The sequence below is a fragment of the Apodemus sylvaticus genome, chromosome 22, assembly GCF_947179515.1.
Source record: "Apodemus sylvaticus chromosome 22, mApoSyl1.1, whole genome shotgun sequence".
In the NCBI taxonomy this organism is placed as follows: Eukaryota; Metazoa; Chordata; class Mammalia; order Rodentia; family Muridae; genus Apodemus; species Apodemus sylvaticus.
Genome location: NC_067493.1, coordinates 35,033,248 through 35,054,995, shown reverse-complemented (window position 1 = coordinate 35,054,995; position 21,748 = coordinate 35,033,248). Strand labels below are relative to the sequence as shown.

General features: G+C 51.5%; 1 protein-coding gene across 15 annotated transcripts in view; it reads right to left on the bottom strand.

Moving 5' to 3' along the window:
* Gtf2ird1 (GTF2I repeat domain containing 1) overlaps window positions 1-21,748 on the bottom strand; it is a 101,802-nt gene that overhangs the window by 20,390 nt on the left and 59,664 nt on the right. For 13 of the 15 annotated variants that reach the window (XM_052168237.1, XM_052168239.1, XM_052168240.1 and 10 more), the window contains exons 9-20: window positions 18,764-18,947; window positions 15,678-15,703; window positions 13,718-13,826; window positions 12,600-12,637; window positions 12,208-12,288; window positions 11,400-11,489; window positions 8,274-8,321; window positions 7,502-7,567; window positions 6,034-6,217; window positions 3,534-3,583; window positions 3,283-3,339; window positions 968-1,051 (exon numbers count right to left, since the gene is read on the bottom strand). In XM_052168237.1, coding sequence (XP_052024197.1) covers window positions 968-1,051; window positions 3,283-3,339; window positions 3,534-3,583; window positions 6,034-6,217; window positions 7,502-7,567; window positions 8,274-8,321; window positions 11,400-11,489; window positions 12,208-12,288; window positions 12,600-12,637; window positions 13,718-13,826; window positions 15,678-15,703; window positions 18,764-18,947 — 1,017 coding nt within the window. The remainder of the gene's footprint in view (window positions 1-967; window positions 1,052-3,282; window positions 3,340-3,533; window positions 3,584-6,033; window positions 6,218-7,501; window positions 7,568-8,273; window positions 8,322-11,399; window positions 11,490-12,207; window positions 12,289-12,599; window positions 12,638-13,717; window positions 13,827-15,677; window positions 15,704-18,763; window positions 18,948-21,748) is intronic. The other 2 variants (XM_052168234.1, XM_052168236.1) reach the window with 1 other exon arrangement.

Here is a 21,748-nt window from a genome sequence, read left to right as displayed (position 1 = left end):
CCTGAGTTCAATTCCCAGCAACCACATGGTGGCTCCCAACCCTCTGTAAGGGGATCCGATGCCCTCTTCTGGTGTGTCTGAAGACAGCTACCGTGTATGCATATACATAAAATACATAAATACATCTTAAAAAAAAGATGTGTGCCACCACCACCTCCTGGCTGGTTTTGAACTTCAGATCTGCCTGCCTCTAGCTCCTGCGCCTTGATGACAGGTGTCTGCCATCAGACCCAGTTTATGTGGTGTCGTGGTGTCGTGGATGGAGCCCAGGGCTCACACGCTTAGCAGTTTATCAACCGAGCCACACCCCAGCCACCTGTGTGTGTGTGGACATCCCTCAGTGCACACAGTAGAGGCAAGAGGGAGACACTGCTATTGGTGGCTCTCTCCTGTCACTACATGAGGTCCAGGAACCGAACTCCAGTCATCAGGCTCGGCAGTAGACACCCATACCTTGTAAGCCACCCCAACAGCCTGAATCCATGGACACTTTCTATTTGTATCTCAACAAAATCTTTCTCTGTAGTTCATGCTTGACCTGGAACTCAGAGCAATCCTTCTGTTTTGGGTTCCCAAGTGATAAGGTGACAGGTACACACCACCAATCACATGCTACACTGGGTTTGTTTTCTGTGACACTGTGCTCCAAGTGCTTGGCACACAGTAGATGCTCAAGAAATATAAGAGAGCTAGCGCGATGACTCGGCGCACAAAGGTGGGTACCATCAAATCTGGGGAATTGAATTTGACTCCCGGGACCCACAGAATGGAAGGAAGAAGCAACCCTTGCAAGTGCGAATCCACGTACACGCCTGTACACATCTACACGCCTGTACACACGATAAATACATTTAAAAAAAAGTGAAGAAATACCTAAGATACAGATCAGCCTCTGCTGAATGTGAAGTTGGCCACAGGCAGGAAGCTGCCCACCTCCCTCGCCACCGGAGCCCTGCCAGTCACTCACCGTATTTCTTGTTAAACAGGTCTTGGACTTGTTCCCTAAGTGTGTTGGCGATGTCGATCCGAGAGAGTCTGGTGTTGTAATTTTCTGCAAAGTGAATACAATTACGGACAGAGGCTATTACATTAAAAGGCACTTGGTGACTTTTACAGGAAAATGACTTCCTAATTACAGGCAACTCCTTGTCTGGCAATTAGCAGATCTTTGGAGTGGGCCCCTCAGAGTCCTTCAGAACCAGTCTTCATGAGACTCTGTGTATGTGTGTGTTTTCTGATTTCCTGGAAGGACTCACACTGTTGCGACAACAGCAATGAAATGAAATTAAGCTAATTGTTGACATTTGAAAACTAACAAACGAATAAATGAGCCCAGAGGTGAGATACCAGAGAGAGGGGATTCCTGTGTCCTCAGCTGTGTAGGAGTTGGAGTGAGGTCTTCCAAGAGCTCACAGAGACAGAGGGGAAGAATAGGATTGTCTGCCCCACCAGGAACGATTGATTATTAGGTGGTACAAGAAACAGCACAGAGTCTTGCAGATCACTCAGAAAAATACTCTACCACTGAGTCATGCCCCTCGCCCTCACTAGGGGAGTTGAGGCAGGGGCTCTAACACTGGGCCACGCCCCCAGCCCCTCCCTGGGGGATTCTAGGCAGGGGCTCTAACACTGGGCCACACCCCCAGCCCCTCACTGGGGTATTGTAGGCAGAGGCTCTACCATTGTGCCACGCCCCCAGCCCCTCCCTGGGGGATTCTAGGCAGAGGCTCTACCACTGAGTCACGCCCCCACCCCCTCACTGGGGGATTCTAGGCAGGGGCTCTAACACTGGGCCACACCCCCAGCCCCTCACTGGGGTATTCTAGGCAGAGGCTCTACCACTGAGCCACGCCCCCAGCCCCTCACTGGGGGATTCTAGGCAGGGGCTCTACCATTAACCCACTGCATTCCTAGGATGTACTAGGTTCTCAGTTGTACCCCTGTTGCAGGATGTTGGCTGGCCTCTCACGAAACTGGTGCCAGCATGGGGCTTCCTTGCCAGGGGCACACTCTGTGGTCCAGCTACAAGCGGTCCTACAGCATTTTCCCATGTTCCCCTGCTTGCCTTCCTGCCTGCCTTTCTGGCTCTCCAGGGCCAGATTTTCTGCTCTTCCAATTTCAGAGCAGTAAGAACTACATTGCAGGATATTTGATCACACCTCCAACCCCGAGACTGTGTTATTTACTGGAAAAACTTATTAGTTGTGGTGTGGTCTAGCCTTAGCACACACCTTTAATCCAAGAACTTTCTGCTTGAATATTCTAAACAGGATTAAAGAAAGTCAACCATCGGTCAAGAGGCAGAACAAGCACCCAGTTGACAGAAAGTAAACATAATACAGGATTATTAAGAAGAAACCATAGAGAGTAAGAGGGAGTCAGGAAGACTGAGAGGCACAGGCAGTAAAAGAGACGGTTATTTATTTATTTTTATTTTATGTGCATTGAAGGAATAAATAATTTATTTTTATTTTATGTGCATTTTTAAAAATAATTTTTTAAAAAGATTTATTTATGTATGTATGTAAGTACACAGTCGCTGTCTTCAGACACACCAGACTCCATTACAGATGGTCGTGAGCCACTATGTGGTTTCCGGGAATTGAACTTGGGATCCTCTGGAAGAGCAGTCAGTGGTCTTAACCACTGAGCCATCTCTCCAGCCCTTATTTTATGTGTGCTGATGTTTTGCCTGCATGTGTGTCTGTGTGAGGATCCTTCTGGAACTGGTGGCTAGGAATTGAACTCAGGTCCTCTGGAAGACCAGTCAGTGCTCTTAACCACTGGGCCATCTCTTCAGACCCTCCCTTTAAGGAGGTTTTATGAGAAGGTTTTTTGAGGGGATTCTTGCTGGGGTGTGAACTGAGGAGGAAGCTCAGCTGGGTGCTTTCTTTGCCTCTCTGAGTGAGCGGGATTCGCCCCAGCCTCTGGCTCTCAGCTCTTCATTGGTAAAATAGAGAGACTGAGATTTTGTTAAAACAAAACAAAACACACACAAAAAAACCAAGAGCAGAGCTGGGCTGATGAACGACTATAGATAGCTTTGCCACCACCAGACAGAACAGTCAGAGTTGGAGCCCTGTGCCTGGCTGTCCGCATAGTGCCATCCAGACTCTAACTCTGAGACACCAGGCTATTGTCAGGCCCCAGCGCCCAGTCAGGTACCCTGGAGCCCATGGGTGGGGTCCAGCCTCTTTCCACTTCCACCGTCACCCCTCCCCCTCTAAGGTGAGACAAGCTCATGACCCTGGAATGCCTAAACTTATATGGGCCTAAACTTACCTTGAAGGCCCTGTCTCTTCGGGGTCTCGTCCGCAAGACGGTCCCAGGAGTCCCTCTCTGGGGGTGGGGTGGGGAGAGAAGGCAGGTGAGGAGGGAGCACCTGGGCTCCCAGGTGGCATCGAGGGGGCAAACCCGACAGGGGCAGTGGGGAAATACCTAGGGTAGGGGATAGGACAGGGGCATCAGGAGGGGTACGGCAGAGACTTGATGCCCCCCCCCACCCACCAGGTGTCTCCCCCATGCCCAGGTACCTTGAGTGTCCAGAACAGGCTCTTTGACGCCATCAGTGAGCAGTTCGGGTCTAGAAAACATAAGCAGCACCATTAGTGAGGTTCATCCGAGCACCCCAGGGCTGTGTAGCGGGCACCTCTGGGCCTCAGTGTACAAATCTGTGCAATGGGCTTTCCTTATCCCCGACCAACATAGAATTAAGGTCCTTGCCAGACTGGAGGACCATCCCGTGTAGAGGGGAGCTGTCAACAGCTCTGAGCTCTGAGAAGTTCTCCACATCCTGGGCTGGCCAATGCCCCGGTTTGGACTTCCTCCAATTCCTACTGCCTAGCGTTCGAACACACGGCATGTATTCGTGAGCAATTGTCAGGGAGATTTCCACACGTGGAAAGATGCACGTAGAGGCCAAAGGTCAACATCTGGTATCTTAGTAATCTATACTTTTTTGTTTTTCCGATGTCCCTAGCTGACCTAAAACTTACTCTGTAAACCAGGCTGGCCTCTCTGCCTCTTGAGTGTTGGGATTAAAGGTGTGTACCACCACTGCTTGGCCACTTTAATTTTTAGAAAGTTTTTTTTTTTTTTTTTGAATTATGTGTATGTGTGTGAGAGTGTGTGTAGTGCCTGCTGAAGCCAGGTGAGGGCGCTGGAACCCCGGGGGCTAAAGTTCCAGGTGGTTAGGAGAGGCCTGACCGGGATTCTGAGAACCAAGCTCAGGAACTCCTAATACAGGTTAAGAACAGCAAGCACTAACCACTGAGCAATCTCCAGCACCCCGCCCCCCCCCCCCCCCCAGTATGTTTTGAGACAGGGTCTCTCCCTGAACCTGTAGGCCATATATTGGTCACACTGATGGGTCAGCAAACCCGGGATTCTGCCAGCTCTGTTTAGTCAGCTCTGGGGTTACGGGTACTGTGACAGTACTATAACTTTGGGCACGGGAATTTGAACACAGCGCCTCAGGCTTCTGCTTACTGAATGAGCCACCTTTGAAGCATCTCTCCTGGTTTGGTTTTTGTTGCTGAGATGAGATACTGTGATACAGTCCGAACTACAACACCAGTAGGTCTCAACCTGTGGGTCGCAACACCCGGGGGGAGGGGTGGGGTCACCTGAGACCACTGGAAAACACAGATGTTTCAACAGGAGCAAAGTTGCAGTTATGAAGTGGCAATGGGGATAATGTTGTGGCTGGGGGGGGGGTCACCACAGCCTGAGGAACTGTATTATGGGGGAGTCACCACATAAAGAAGGTTGAGAGCCCCTGCGCCTCATCTTCCTGCCTGCTGCTACATAGTTATAAACCGTCACATCCAGTTCTAAAGTAGTTTAGAATCAGCAGGCCACGGTGGCTTGCATCTATAATCCCAGAGCCCTGGGGAGACTGAAGCAGGAAGGGTAGCCTGGGCTACACGATGATTTCCAGAGTATCCTGAGCTAGAAAGCAAGATCCTATCTTAAAAGCAAAACAAAGCCCTCCAAAGCCAGATACAGTAAAATCAAAACCATAGTAAATAAAAAAGGAAAAAGAAGTTGTTGCAGTCTTGGTGCTATTTCGGGGTCCCTCGTGGGTCCAGCTGGTCCTTCTATTCTTTTTTAACTTAATTTAAAAAACAACACTGTATGGGTGTGCATGCACACTCAGGCCGTAGCTCACAGGTGGAGGTCAGAGAACAGAGCTCAAGAGTCTCCTTCTACCACGTGGGCCCGGAGAGAGAATTTAAGTCATCAGGCCTGGAGGTAAGCGCCTTTGCCTGCCAAGCCACATGGTGGCTCACAACCATCTGTAATGGGATCCCATGCCCTCTTCTGGTGTGTCTGTAGACAGCTACAGTGTACTCCTATACATGAAATAAACAAATAAATCTTAAAAAAAAAAGTTGTCCTTATAAGAGTTGCTTTGGTCATGGTATCTGTTCACAGCAGTAAACCCTAAGACACTATCTCTCCAGCCCTTTCTTGGTTACATTTTATTTACTTATTGTGTGTTGGGGGGTGGGGTGGGGAGTGAGGGGCATGTAGGCCATGGCACATATGTCAAGGTCAGAAGGCAATTTGAGGGAGTCAGTTCTCTTCTTCCATGGTTTGGGTCTGAGGCAGTGTTACCCAACTTTCCTAATGTCGTGGCCCTTTAATAGAGTCCCTCATGCTGTGGTAACTGCTAACCACAACATTTACGCTTTAACTTCACAATTTTGCTATTGTTATAAATCATGATGAAAATACCTGTGCTTTCCCATGGTTTTAGGCAACCCCTGTGAAAGTGTCTTTTGGATCCCCCCCCCATCTTCCCACCCTACCCCTAACCATGCCTGTGGGGTAGTTACCCACAGGTTGAGAACCACTAATCCGGAGAACAAACCTCAGGTCCATCAAGCTAAACGACAAAGGCCTTTATTGGCTGAGTCATCTCCCCAGTCCCGCCCTCAAGTCCTTTAAAATTTCTGTTTATTTTGTCTTGAGACAGGGTCTTACTGCGTATATCCTTGGTTAGCCTAGAACGCCCGACCCAGACCTTACCTCTTGATGACAAACTGGATGCTGTTGCTAGCTTCCAGAATCTTCCGCAGCTTGGCAATCCCGAAGCAGTTGGGTCTTCGAAGAGAGATGCCTTCAGGCAGACCCAGTACGAACAGCTCCTCTGGGTGCATCAGGAACTTGGAGTAGGGCACCTTGACCGGCTCTGAGGTACCAATGGCTTTGGCTGCAAATACATGGCTGCCGTGAGGCAACCTGGAACCCCAATGCCTGCCCCCATCTCTCTGTGCAAGCTGCGGGTGGCAGGGCTTTAGAGCCAGCGCTCAGGTGAGCCCTATAAACTTGCCAGAGGAGAGAAAAGCACGCCTAGTCGGCAGGCTGAATAAAAGTCCTGATTCGCCTGGAGGCATACAGCCCAGGAATGTGAACCCCAAAGCCACTCATGCCTTCATAGCATAGAAACCCGAGTATTGCGGGGACGGGACTGCTGCTCTCTCCCCGACTGCCTTCAAAACCCCCAAACCTTCACACAGCCCCGTGGCATGCCGGACCTAGGTGGAGCCATGTCTGAGGCTCTCTGCCCTGAGCAGCCTCATCATCATGGCTGCAGCCAACCTCGGATTTCCTCATTTGTAAAATGGGTCTTAGGGTACAGGGCCGTGTGAGGAAGGGGCGAGAGACCGCGTGAGAAGCCAGCACCTGGCAAATTCAAGGAGCCAAAGAAAGCAGGCTCTTTCATCTCGTCCATTCCTGGACTCTTCCTTATTTTACTGTAGGGTTGGGGGTGGAATCCAGGGCATTATGTGTGCTAAACAAGCACTTCACTGCGGAGCCACGCCCCCAGTCCCTCATTGGAGGATTCTAGGCAGGGGTGCGCCTACTGTGCCACGCCCCCAGCCCCTTATTGGAAGATTCCTGGCAGGTGCACGGCCACTAAGCCACGCCCCCAGCCCCTTATTGGAGGATTCTGGGGGCTCTTCTACTGAGCCACGCCTCCAGCCCTTCACTGGGGGATTCTAGGCAGGTGTGCGGCCACTGAGCCATGCCCCCAGCCCATCATTGGAGGATTCTAGGGGCTTGCCACTGAGCCACACCCCCAGCCCCTCATTGGAGGATTCTAGCAGGGGCTCTACCACTGAGCTACGCCTCTACCCCTCCTAACAAGATTATATGAATGGGCTCTCTACCTCTGTGCCATGCCCCTTGGAGTCTAAGAAAACCACTGAGTCACACCCGGACTTTTCCAAGTAAGGCCATTTCTTGCTGTGAATTTCCAGGAAGGCCTACAGCTGTCCACGAGGCCTGTGGCCGAGGCTAAGAGCACATGAGCCAGGGAATGATCTGGAGGAAGAGGGTGTGAACCAAAAGGCCAGCAGGGTGGGGTTCTCGGCCAGAGGCTGTTACCATAGGTGAACTATGTGGACCAATCAGTTAAGTGATCCCATCATGAAGGCGGCTCCCAGTCCTGTCTCTGTCTCTGTCCTAGAAGCCTGTCCCTTTCCATACTCACCATATTTCGTGTTGAACAGCATCTCCACCTGCTTCCGCAGGGGCCGGATCACGTCACCAGGGCTCTCTGAAAGGCATAGGCAGCGTAATGAGTTTCCTGGGTACAGAAACTTGTTGCTTAGCTTACACCCCAGCTCTGGAGGCATCAGAAATGAACTTGTGGTGAGACTTTGGAACGGAACAAGGAAAAAGGCAGCTCTACCCACGCCTGTACTTTCTGGATTTTGTATTACCTAGTTAGTGGGTGCAAAACAAGCCTGTAATTTGCACACGCTGCCACTAGGGGGCAGTAAAGACTTCCTAATTACAGGGATCCACCTATATCAAGCTGGGTTCTACAAGGTGGCATTCACCTCTGACAAGAGGCTGTTTTATTCTAGGGGCAGACATGCTAGTAATTAACAGGATTGTACTCTTACCACCTACCCTGTTTTTTGCTCAGCAGAGAAAGAAAAAGCAGTTTTTCTTAATGTATCTTCTATACAGAAAGCTAGTTTTACATATTGAAACCTAATAGCTTGCTCAGGAAGTTGAGGGGCCCAACTCAGCTTAGAATCCTTCAAGGAAGGCAGCTATATTGTGCATGTAAGCCTAAGCTAAAGCTTTATTCTGACCGATGCCTGCCAGTTCTAACACAGTTCTCCCATCTGGTACACCTCACATGGGTCTCCCAACCTAAATAAATTAGGGTGTTAGAGATGGAGTAGAAGGGAGAATTTCTCTGGGGCTAGAGTGCACGGAGAGGGAATTATGGGATACAGGCAGGGCCTCACCTTCCGCCGGCCTCTCTTCTGACCACGGTTCCTCACTGGGGCCTTTGTCTATGAGAAAACAGAGGCCATTAGGAAACGCTGCCCGGGGAAGCTAAACTACACGAGGGAAAGCCAGGCCAGAGAGCCTCAACTCTGAGGCTGAGGACACTGTCTCCAGATGGGATCAGGACACACATATAGACTCACAATCGTCCTCTATGGACCCCTGCAGGGACCAGCCTGCTGCCACTGTATCCTAGACACTTAGGAGCTCAGGGAAGAATAAGAACAGAAGGGCCCATTCTCCTGGCATGACAGAAATGAACGCACCAGGATTCAGTGTAGGGAGGCCCACACCTGTGATCTTAGGAATTGGGAGTCTGAGGTTGGAGGTTTCAGAGTTCAAGGCTAGCCTGAGCCACACAGTGAGACTATGTGTTAAAAAAAAAAAATCCAAGAGTCTGGAACACAGCTTAGCAGCTAAGCAACAGTGCTCTTGCCTGGCATGCACTGCGCCTTGAGTTCCATTTCTGGCGCCAAAAGATGCATTAAAGACATGAACACACCTCATATATTTACAGGAAAAAGGCTGTGCATTGCGGCATAATCCCGCACGGGAAGGCTAAGGCAGGAGGACAATGGATTGCAGGATAGCCTGGTCTGTGTAGCAAGAACCTGTCTCAAGATCCAAGGCAATGCATACCCTCTGTGATGGGTTTGTTTTAATTGCTGATGTGACACACACACACAAAAATGCCTTTCCTCACAGGGACATCTCTCTGGCCTCTGTTTATAGGTATTTTGAATCACCAGGGGTTAGACAACCTCTTTTTTTCCTTTCTTTCTTCTTTTTTTGGGGGGAGGGGTTGTTTTGTTTTGTTTTGAAGACAGGGTTTCTCTGTGTAGCCCTAGCTGTCCTGGAACTCACTCTGTAGACCAGGCTGGCCTTGAACTCAGAAATCTGCCTGTCTCTGCCTCCCAAGTGCTGGGATCAAAGGTGTGTACCACCGCCGCCCCGGCTGGGGTTAGACAACCTTAATAAGGATTCCCCTAACCCTAACGGGCCTGTGGGCATGTCTGTGGAGGACTGAATCGATTAGGTTAATCTAACATGGGTGGGACGAGGCAGACTGAAAGGGAGTGGCCACATGCCCTGGGTCTGGGTCCTCGAGTGTAAAACAGAGTGAGCAAAAGGAGCACTAAGCACTAAGCAGTCTCTGTGCTCTTGTCTACAGATGTGACGGACACCGCTAGAGGCTTCAAGGTTGACTCCCCTGCAATGGTGGACTGTAACCGGGGCTGAGTCAAATAAACCCTCCCCTCCCCAACATTCCCTGTATGTGAGTACACTGTCACTGTCTTCAGACACACCAGAAGAGAGCATCAGATCCCATTGCAGATGGTTGTGAGCCACCAAGTGGTTGCTGGGAATTGAACTCAGGACCTCTGGAAGAGCAGTCAGTTCTCTTAACTGAAGAGCCTTCTCTCCAGCCCAGCCCACACTGCTTTTTTAGCAGTGAATATTATCATGCAAAAGAAATAAAACAAGAACAGCTGTCATCCCAGCAACATGGGGGGCTGAGGCAAGATGATAGGAAGTTTGAGGCCAGTTTGGGACTAGCTGCCGGACTTAGTGAGGTCCTATCTCAGAGTTTAAGAAAGAAACACACACACACACACACACACACACACACACAGGGCTGGGGGTGCAGCTCAGTTGGACAGCGTTTCTCTGGGCTGTGCAAGGCCTTGGGTTTGGTACACAGCACACCTTTAAGTTACCTGCCTAAAATAAAGTAAGACAGAAGAACTTTCCTGGGGCCGGGGAGATGGCTGCATGGTTAAGTGCAATCACTGCTTTATTGGGCAACAGAGTTCAGTTCCCAGCACGTACGTTTATCAGTGGGCTCAGAATTGTTTGTAACTCCAGCCCCAGAGAATCCAACATCCTCATCTTTTAACATCTGAAACAACGCTCCAGCCCTCAGTATTGTGACATGGACTCTTATATACCTCTGGCTGGGCTTGAATTCTCTAAGGCCAGAGTGGACTTACTATTACTAATCCTCTTCATCTCCTCTGCCCGGGGGCTGGGAATATGGGGCATGTGATAACACGCCCAATGTATGTGATGCAGGGGATGGAACCCAGGGCCTCACGCATGATCAAGCAAACCATCGCCAGGCAGTGGTGGCGCACGCCTGTAATCCCAGCACTCTGGGAGGCTGAGGCAGGTGGATTTCTGAGTTCGAGGCCAGCCTGGTCTACAGAGTGAGTTCCAGGACAGAGAAACCCTATCCCGGAAAAAAACTAAAACCAAAAAAAAAAAAAAAAAAAAGCAAACCATCAGCCAACGGCACCACATTCCTAGCGCATTTGAAAAAGAAGTTTTAATTGAATTTATTTTATTTGTTGTATGTGTGAGGCTGGGAAGACTGAGGTCATCAAGCTTGCGTGACAGGAGCTTTGGGCTGAACAGACTCTAATTTGCATTTTTGGTATTTTGAAACAGGGTCTCGTGCAGCCTAGGGTGGTTAGAACTTGCTATGCAGCAAAGGATGACCTTGAACTTCTGATCTTCCTGTCTCTACCGGCAAGTGCTGGGACTAATGCTCCTCGAGGTTTGGCTTGTTCAGAGAGTTATATGTTCCTATGTTAATTTTTCACACCCTGTGGTGCTAGGCAGGAAACCCAGTCCCTCAAACATGCTGTGCTCTTGGTCTGGTAAAGCACCTCAACCTCCAACAAAGGAACTGACCAGTAGACTCAGGAGACACAACGGCAATGCTCCCCCAGACCCCCTTGATTGTTGAGACTTGTGTTGCTCAGGCTACCTGGCTATTCTGGAACTCACTCTGTAGACCAGGCTAGCCTTGAACACCTCCAGATCCACCTGTCTCTGACTCCCGAGTGCTGGGATTAAAGGCATGCGCCACCGCCTCGACCCAGTTCCCCAAAGCATCTGATCAAGTGAAAATATTTCAAAATCCAAGACACATCCCAAGTCACAGACAAGGATGGTCCCACACACCCCATGTGTGTCGAGTCTTCTCCAGTAAAGGCAAGGGTTTCCTGACCCGCCTGTCCATCCTGTGGTCCCCCAGGGTGGTAAGTCCCCAGTATGGCCAGCCCCAGCCCACCTCTTACCAGCCGGCATTTCCATCCCATAACCGGAATCTTCTGAGGGCAGATGCCCAGGTAGTGAGTCGGTCATCTCCTCAGAGGTAGGTGAAGGATCTAAAAGGAAACTCTGAATGATGAGGGTGTCTTACATGTCCCACCCATCATGGTCCCTTAGAGGTCCCAATGGGTTAGCTGAGTAGGTCTACAGATCACGAATCCATGCCGTCAGAGGTGGGACAGCCTGTGACCTGATGACTTGGGTTCTCAGGAAGGTGAAGTAGCAGGACTGAAAGCTTTAGGGTCTCCCGGGGCCACAGAGTGGGTTCAGGGAGTTGATATCCTATCAGGATTTGAGATCCTATCTCAAAATGAAAAGTGAGAAGGGGGCGTGGCTCAGTGGCAGAGCCCCTGCCCAAAATCTCCCAGGGAGGGGCTGGGGGGGCGTGGCTCAGTGGCAGAGCCCCTGCCCAAAATCCCCCAGGGAGGGGCTGGGGGGTGTGGCTCAGTGGTAGAGTCCCTGCCTAGAATCCCCCAGGGAGGGGCTGGGGGCGTGACTCAGTGGCTGAGCCCCTGCCCAGAATCCCCCAGGGAGGGGCTGGGGGGCGTGGCTCAGTGGTAGAGCCCCTGCCTAGAATCCCCCAGGGAGGGGCTGGGGGCGTGGCTCAGTGGTAGGGCCCCTGCCTAGAATTTCCCAGGGAGGGGCTGGGGGCGTGGCCCCGTGCTGGAGCACTTGGCCTGATGGTGTAGGCACAGGGCAGCAGAGCAGTGCAGCTCCTGCCAACATGTCGGGCCATGAACAGAAACACCAGCAGTCCTTGGATGCATCTCTTACCCGAGACAGTAACCTGAATAATGTCCAGCTCCTCTGGCTCGATCTTGATGGGCCGCAACATTCCTATCTCTCCTGAGGTTCCTGCAAAGAGAACAAGAACCCAGTCAGGCACGGGCACGGACGGGGTGAAGATGGGGTGCGCATCTGCAGACCTAGGCTGTCGCGATACCAGGATTTGATTGCTAGGCTCCTCCCCTCCCCAGAGAGTTCCCAGCATGCTCTGCAGCTTGCAATGCAATTCTTGGGGCATGGCCATGGGTAGAGAGCTATCCCAATTACTGTGGGCTCGCAGCCTGGGCTGGTTTCTGCCTGGCTGTCAGTTGGGGACTGGCGGCCACCCTCCTGGTTCTGGGGCCACAGAACATACACAAGGGAGTCGCGAGGCTCCTCACCTGGCCCACAGTCTTCCGAGACGCTGCTCATGTCTGACCTGAGAGAAAGGAAGGGGCAATAATGACCCAGGGTGACCACATTTCAAAAAAGCGCCCCCCAAGTCTGAGGGCGGCAGACTCCTGAGACTCAGGAGGGCTGCTTCAAGTCCAAGAGCGTCTGTCTCAGAAAATTCAGCTAAGGGGCCGAGGCGCTGGCTCAGCAGGGAAAGGCTTGCTGTTCCAGCAGAGGAACCAAACACAGATGCCAGCACCCACGCGGTGGGCTCACAACGTCTGTAACTCCAGCTCTGGTGCGCCAACGCCCTCTTCTGGTGTTCTTGGGCCTCTATACTCAAAGAGTGCGTATGCACACACCACACACATACATATACACACAAAATAAAAACCTTAAACCAAGCACGGTGGCTCACGCCTTTAGTCCCAGAACTTGGAAGGCAGAGGCAGGTGAGTTTCTGTGACCCAGAGATTACAGCCAGGTCTACATAGGAGGTTCAAGACCAAACAGTGCTACATACTGAGAACTGGTCTCAAAAAACCCATCAAAAATAAATAAGAACATCATGCGTCCCGGAGCCTATGCATTCACAGAACCGGGCTCACTACCCTACATTAGCATCCCGAGGCACCAGCTTCCTGAGGCCCTGGGTTCTCACTCTCATCTCCATCTTCTCAGCCAGGGGAGCCACGCCCCCAGCCCTTCCCTGGGGGATTCTAGGCAGGGCTCTACCATTGAGCCACGCCCCCAGCCCCTCCCTGGGGGATTCTAGGCAGGGGCTCTACCACTGAGCCACACCTGCAGTCCACAAGGCCAGATCTTGCCCCTCTCAGTTCCCAGCCTGGGTTGGGGAATAGGGCCAGCGAAGTGGCTGCGGGTTGTACACAGGGACAAGCAGTGTGAGGAACCAAGGAAGGTGCTCAAGATCCTGACGGCTGAAAGACCTTGTCCTCCATGTTTTCTTGCCCCACTTCGTCTCTCCCTGGCCTGGAAGACACGTATTTGGGGTCCTCGTGTGGAAACCACGTGCCTGCGTGGGGTGATGGAGACCAGCCAGGCCTCAGCCTGCCCTTCCTACCCTGCACAGACACAGGCCTAACCCAGAGCAGACGAGGGCCCTTACCACGCAGTCCCAGCCAGGTCCAGCATGCTGTCCCTACAGACTTCTGTGGAAGTGTCTTCTGGTGGGCTAGCTGGCTCCAGCTTCATGGGGTCTTTGGTAAACTTGTTCCCTGTGGGAAGATGGGTTTAAAATGATGGCTCTTCAGTCACCCCCAAATATGTGGTGGCATATACCTGTAATCCCAATATTCGGGAGCCCGAGATTGGAGGATTGCCATGGGTTCAGGGCTAGCTTGGGCTATAACAGTTAAGACCTGTCTGTGAACCCCTAAAGACAGGGCCTCTCTGGTTGGTAGGAGACACCTGGGCAGTGGCTTCGGCAGGACATTTCTCGGGGCACTTGGGAGGGTGGGGTGTGCATTTGATCTCTTCTTTGGGGCTGTGTCTGAAACAGGCAGGAATCCATCCGTCTATATGCTGCCCTCATCTGGAAGGCTATCTCTGCCCTCTACCAGGACATGATAATGTATGAGCCTCAGGAGAAAGGCCACAACCACTACCAGGTTTGTCCCAAAGGGTCATTTTCTTGTTTAATAAAACCAAAAACTAGAAGGTGGGTACCACCTTAAAAAAAAGAACAAACAAACAAACAAACAAACAAAACAGGGTTTCTCTGGGTAGCCTTGGCTGTCCTGGATCTTGTCCTGTGGATCGGGCTGGTTTCAAATTCAGTGATCCTCCTGCCTCTGCCTCCCAAGTGCTAGGGTTAAAGGTGTGCACCACCACCGCCTATCTACCTAGCTCCTTTTATCATCTCCATGTCACGGATGGGGAAACTGAGGCCTACAGACAATGCCCAAGGCTAGAAAGCTGCCAGGGAGCAGAGCTGTTCCTGGGGCTCAGGCTCAGGCTCGGGGTACCAGGCCCCATGTATAGCTTTTGTGGCTGAGGTAAAATCGATCTCCTCCCTGTACAAGGTGTGCCCTACCGTCACGGCACAGGCTTGGGAACCACGGCACCTAAGGGAAACGCCAAAGCCTCACTTCTCTTGCGCCTCAGCTGCTTTATCGATCTGTGAGAGTGGGAACAGACTCGTGTCTGCACATGGTTAAGGGTGAGCACAAGGTGGATACAATACAGGTGCCTGCCATGTCAGAAAATCTGTCCAGAGAGCCCCAGCCTTCACGGGAGAAGATGCAGTGACTTACACTCAATACAGACATGGGGTGGGGGGGGAATGACACAAATCACAATCTGAGCAATCTGTCCCCCAAAAGTATAACACAGACTGGCTGTAGGAGAGACACCCAGTGTTAACTTCTGGCCTCCACATGGACACACGCGTGCACACACACACACACACACATACACACACTCACACACATTCACACAAACACACACACACATACACACACTCACACACACACATTCACACAAACACACACAAGGACACAGACATACAGACACAGACACACAGACACACAGACACACAGACACACACACACCTGGGCACAGACACACACACACCTGGGCACAGACACACACATTCACACAAACACACACAAGGGCACAGACACACAGACACACACAGACACAGACACACACACACACACACACACACACACACACACACACACGCACGCACACATGCACCTGAGCACATTCACACACATTCACACAAACACACACAAGGGTACAGACACACACACATGCACCTGGGCACATTCACACATATTCACACAAGCACACACAAGGGCACAGACAGACAGACAGACACACACACATACACACAAACACACCAACAGAAACAAAAAACAAGGTCATTCCAAAAGGAACCTGGCTGTGTGTTTAGCAAATGGGATTGCAGTTTTCTCCAAGGAGGCTCTAAACTCTGCAGGATTCCAGTCTGTCAATCATCCAGATCCCAGAGACCACACAAAAGCCCACGATGAAGAAGAGGACTCAGGGTAACAGGGTCAGCCCAACTCCAGAACACAGCCCAGCTGCTGGGACCCACTTACCTGTGAAAATGCGTTCATCAAACATCCTGGGAAGAGAGCAGAGAGAGTGTGAGCGCGGCGCAGGCTGGTCCCTTCAGAGATGCCACACATGCCACCAGCGTGCCTCTTAGAGCCATGGACCAGGGCACGGGGGTTGACCTCCCATGCAGGCAGGAGTTGGGAAATGATGGTTCATCTTACCAACCAGATGTGACTCAGAATGGCCACGGAAACAAATCTCTAGACAAGTCCACGAAGGGGGTTCTAGATTAGGTTGGTTGAGGGGGACTATCTACTCTAAGTGTGGGCTGCGCAGCCGATGGGCTGGGGTCCTGGACTGAATCAAAAGACAAAGGATGGCTGAGAGTCAGCGCTCGTGTCTGTGCTTCCCAACTGGGAATGCACTGAGTGACCTTCGACCCCACGCTCCCCCCTGCCCGCCTTCCCGCCGTGATGGAATGCACCGGCGAACTGTGAGCCCACGGAAGCCTTTCCTCCTTCAGTAGCTTTTGTCCAGAGTTCTGTCACAGCAACAAGGAACTGTATAACTATAACAGAGAAAATCTGAAATCTCAGAACGTGTTTCTGCAGAGCCACGGATGGCATAACCCATGACCTATTTGGTCTTTATGCCAACAAGGGGCCAGCTCTCAACACTATTTGGCTGCAGCGGAACAATTCAAGTTCCTGTCCAGTGACTGCTCCAGCCATGAAAGACCTGTAGAGGTTTTCTGTCGTTCTGCTTTGCTCTTTGTGAAACAGGGTCTCCTGGAGCCCAGGCTGACCTTGAACTCCGTAGGCTGCCAAAGGTGACCTTGGATTCCTGATTCCCCCTCTTACGTGTTGGGGTTACAGGCCTGTAACACTGTGCCTGGATTTTGCAGTGCTGGGGATAGAATCCAGGGCTTTGTGGATGCAGGGCAGGCGGCTCTAGCCACTGAATCACACCACCACCACCCCGTACCTGCTCACTAAGACCCTGTTATACCCGTGTCTTTAAGGGCCAGGCTCAGTAAAAAGCAACTCGAAGCCACCGGACAGGTCATAGTTATGGACGCTGATGAGGGTTCCTTCAGAGGCATTCTCAGAAGGTAGGCATGTGAGGGCAGACACTAGGGTATCATAGAGACATCTAGAAGAAAGGCCCTTGTAGTGATATGTCTGTTCATCCACACAGGCTTCTACCACAGGGGACCCACAGAGACCTTGAACCCCATGACAAGGTCAGGCCACTGATGGACCAATTGCAGGGGAAGAGGCCCAGGCGTGGCTTACGATCCAAAACATCTAAAGCCAACAACAATGACAGGGACGGAGGTACTGCCCTGTAATCCCAACATCTGGGAGGTAAGGCAGGAGGACCCTGAGGTCCAGCCATAAGCTATGTATTCAAGCCTTGTCTCAAAAACCTAACAACAGTAGCTTTGCTTTTTTCCTTTTTCTGGTTTTTCAAGATAGGGTTTCTCTGTGTTGCTCTGGCTGGTCTTGAACTCAGAGATCCACCCGCATCAGCCTCCAGAGTGCTGGGATCATAGGTGTGTGCTGCCACCGCCACATGGTGCTTAACGGCAGTTATTATAGGCATGAATATAGAAAAAAAAATCATTCCAAAGAAAAAGGAGTCCAGGGGTGGTGTGTGTGTGTGTGTGTGCGCGCGCGTGCGCGCGCGCGCGCACCTGTTAGTTTCCAAGAGTCCATGTGACACAAAGTGGAGTCACCTGAGAAGCTTCCCACATCAGACTGGCCTGTGGACGTGTCTGTGAGGAATCGTGTACACTGATGCCCTACCCATTGTGGGCGGTGCCCTCACTGGGCGTGGTCCTGGGCTGTATAAGAAAGCTCAGCTAGAGCAAGGGCTGAGCCAGGCAGTGAGTTAGTGTGCTGAGTTCCTGCCCCACTTTCCTCAATGGTGGACTGTAACCCGGAAGTGGAAATAAAATCCGACACTGCTTCCTTCCAGTCGGCAACAAAAACGAAACCGGGACAGGGGAAATTAGTGTATAACTGGTGTGTGTGTGTGTGTGTGTGTGTGTGTGTGTGCGCGTGCTTGCGTGAGAGAGACAGGCAGACAGACTACGGTCAGAGTGCCTGATAGGAATGTGTGGAAATGTCACAAACCTATTTTAGCCGATCAGTCTGACATAATTTAGGAAGCCACTGGGAATGCACAGCACAGGAATGCTGACCTGTGATCCTAGCACTTAGACGGTGGAAAAAGATGGATCCGAAATCCAAGGTCATCCTGGGCAACACAGTGAGCTCACAGTATACAGATCATGTCTTTAAAAATGAAAAAAGCCAACAGAAAATAAAAGACACCAAAACAGCCAGCAGTGGTGGTGCACGTCTTTGATCCCAGCATGAGGGAGGTAGAGGCAGGTGGATCTGGTAGGTTTGAGGCCAGCCTCAAATTCTAGGACAGCCAGAACTACACAGCGAAACAAACAAATAAAATAAAATGAAATAAACAAAAAAACCAGTCAGGGAGACTAAGATGGGTGTCTAGATTACGCTCAGGCGGCTTCCGGTTTTTCCTCTAAGAGATCAAGGGGTCCCTGCTATTCCCGGAGCTGCGGGAGCGCACACACATCTGGACATCACAAGGCCTGAAGCAGCCAGCCGGAGAGTAACCCAGTGGGAACCCGCTTCCTGTCTGGGGGCCCTGTTTCCCCTCTCAGCCCCACCCCCTGACCCAGCGGCTGCAGACTTAACAAGGAGACCATTCTTTAGGAAGTGCAGAGTTGGGGGAGGTACTGTCAGACTAGGAGGGGTTTCATATCATTTTTCAGAGATGTTGTAAAGGCAGGGGGAAAAGCCAGACGCCCTCACAGGGTGCCCAAGCTGGAGGGCACATTTCACAGACTTAGGGTCCCCAGAGCACAGTCCTGAGTTCTAGAAGCATCTGCTCCTCTTTTTGCTTTTGTGATTCTGAGGATGAAAAATTCAGTACTTCCTGTGTGCAAGCTAAGTGCTCTACCACTGAGCCACGCCTCCAGCCCCTCCCTGGGGGATTCTAGGCGGGGCTCTACCACTGAACCACGCCCCCAGGCCCTCCCTGGGCCGTTCTAAGCAGCTCTTCTTTCATAGAACTGAGCCAATTCACACACCTCTTGATAATGAAGTGAATGCTGTGTCGCTCCTCCAGAATCCTCTTCAGCTTCGGCACTCCGTAGGTACAGGGCCGCTTGAAGGGGATCTTGTCTGGGATACCCACAATTTCCACAGCCTCGGGGTCACAGGCGATCTTCCTATAGGGCACGGGGACCATGTGGTCCAGGCCCAGGGCTTCCGCTGGAAGGGTAAGAACAAGGGTGAGTGTCAGAGACAAGTCCCTGGATAAGGCGTCAGCCACAGTCCGTCTAACACTGCTGGCTGTGCTTCTTTCCATTCGTTTTAGACAAAATCTCACTAAATAGCCCAGGCTGGCTCGGGACTCACTAGGTAGACCAGGTTAGCCTCAAACTCAGAGATTTGTCTTGTTTCCCAAATGCAGGCATTAAAGAACAGTACCACCTCATCCACATATCCCCCCCCCCACACACACACACAAGGGGTTTCTCTGTGTAGCCCTGGCTATCCTGGAAGTTACTCTATATACAAGGCTAGCCTCAAACTTAAGAGATCCAGCTGCCTCCTGAGTGCTGGGTTTAAAGGTCTATGCCACCACAGCCCGGCCCAGCATCCTTGGTTGAACACTTTAGAAGGTTTATATTTATTGACTGGGAGTCAATGCTAAGGGCCGCAGCCCGTGTGGAGGTCAGAGGACTACTTGCAGGAGTCAGGTCTCTCCCTCCTTCCATCATGTGGGTTCCAGGGTATAAGGCTTAGCCGCAAGCCCCTTTACCAACTGAGCCATCTTGCTGCCCCTCCTGGATCTCCTTGAGACGGGATCCTGTTCTAGTCCCCAGTCTGGCATAAAATTCATAGCAATCCTCCTGGCTCAGCCTTCCAGCCTTGGGCTTGCAGACCAGGTACACCATCATTCCAACCTCTGAATAGTACTTATTTTCTTTGGGCAAGCTAGTCCCTGCGCTGGCCTTTTTCTGGTTTCCTCAGGGCTGCGTGGTGTAGCCCAGAGCTGCCCTTCAAGGCACTCGCTGGTCAAGTCAGAACTGGGCACAACAGACCAGGCTGCTTCAAGAACAGCTCATTGTATTCCTTCTGACCTGTCCCAGGCCTGTCTGTTGGCAGCGTTGGCAGCGAGCTCTACACTGTGAAGTCACACTTAGCTCATTGTCAAATTAAACCCTGGAAATCTCGGCAGCTGTCAAGTCATTTCTCCCCCACCCCCCACCTCCTGTCTGGGGAGCCACCCTCCCTGCCCTCAGGGTTTGGGCCAGCGATTTGTGGAGTTCATGTGACCCTCATGGCCACGCGGGGACAGCCTCAAGAAACTTTTTTTGTCCTGATATGGGGGAGGGTCTCTTTGGATTCAGGATCCCCCTCCCCCCAAGAGCTGGGATCACAGGTGTGCACCGTCATACCTGGTTTATATGATGCTGAGGATGGAAACCAGGGCTTCAAGCATGCTAAGGAAGCACTCTACCAAGACAGCCATATCCCAGCCTCTTTCAGCTTTCCTGACAGGGTCTTTTGTCTATAGCCAAGGCAGGCCTGTACACCTTAATCCTCAGCCCCTAGAAATGGTGGGATTCCAAGTGTGCACCACCATGCCTCGTGTCTGTCCCTGTGTCTGTCTTTCTGTCTGTGTCTCTGTCCACCATATGCACCTACCTACCCTGTCACTGGCCTATCACAAGCATAGGCGGAAACCAGAAAGATAGAACTAGGGGCTGGAACTGTAGCCTAGCATTTGTCAGCTCTGACCCAGGCCTCCTTCTCTTGCATAGACCCAGAGCTTCTCCACATCACCTCCTTACAGCCCAGGGGGTTCCCCTGATTATGTCAGGCAACTCCTGGACAGCCAGCCAACTAGGTCGCCCCAGACCCTACGCAGGAGGCCCAGGCCACCAGTCCCAGCCCAGTCAGCAAAGGCACCACCATCTCAGGAAGGCACCTGACTCTCTAGCCTGAGACCTTAGCCTCCTCTAAGGCATCTTTGCAACCTCAGCAAGCACTGTGGACTCCCGGACCCTCATGCCAACTGCGGTAGGCAGCCATATCCAAGTTCTCACAATTGTATGCATTTGCACACAAGGGCCCAGGAACCTTACAATTTTGCACATAAAGGCCCGCCCACAGCTACATGCATTTGCATACAAGCACACATAGCTGTATCTATCTGTTGAGAACACTATAGAACTATACAGTTGAGAACACAAAAGTCCTTGTGCCCACAGATCACCAGGGAAATCAGGAATGTAAACATGAGGGGGCCTCTATTAGAGGAGGAGATAAAATACCTGGTTTCCCGCCCAGAAGGCAGGGAGTGGATTTGTTAATGACTGGGTGACTTCTGTCTATAGAAGCAAATCAAATCCCCAGAATAATTACCCAAGACTCCTCCTTCCCTGGACAGTTAGTCTTCCTTGGAGGAGCTGTCACACGGACTTTATGGCCTGCTGACCTCTATGCTATCGGTCAGAGACCACACTAGATTCTAGGCCTCTTAGCTGTAGATCCCACCTTCAGGGTCACATGGACTTTGTAAAAGAGTTTCTATGTAGTCACACCTTAAGCTTTATTATATCCCAGGAATCAGACTGATTGGTGTGGTTGTTGCCTGGAAACCTTTTCCCCGGATTGCAGTATGTTTTACGTAGGCTGACCCTGAACTGCCTGGCATTAGACTCCCTGAAATCTACTCCAGGCTGATAGTCAATCTGCACTGGGTTTTCATTTCCATCTCTTTACTACAGGTCTGCTTCCCTCTCTAACACTTCTGGGACCCTCTCATGCGTCTGCATGTGAGTGGCCACTGCTGCATGCATCTGCATGTGTGAGTGCCCACTGCCACATGCATCTGCATGTGAGTGTGAGTGGCCACTGCTGCATGCATCTGCATGTGAGTGAGTGCCCACTGCCGCATGCATCTGCATGTGAGTGTCCACTGTTGCATGCTTCTGCATGTGAGTGGCCACTGCTGCATGCATCTGCATGTGAGTGTCCACTGTTGCATGCATCTGCATGTG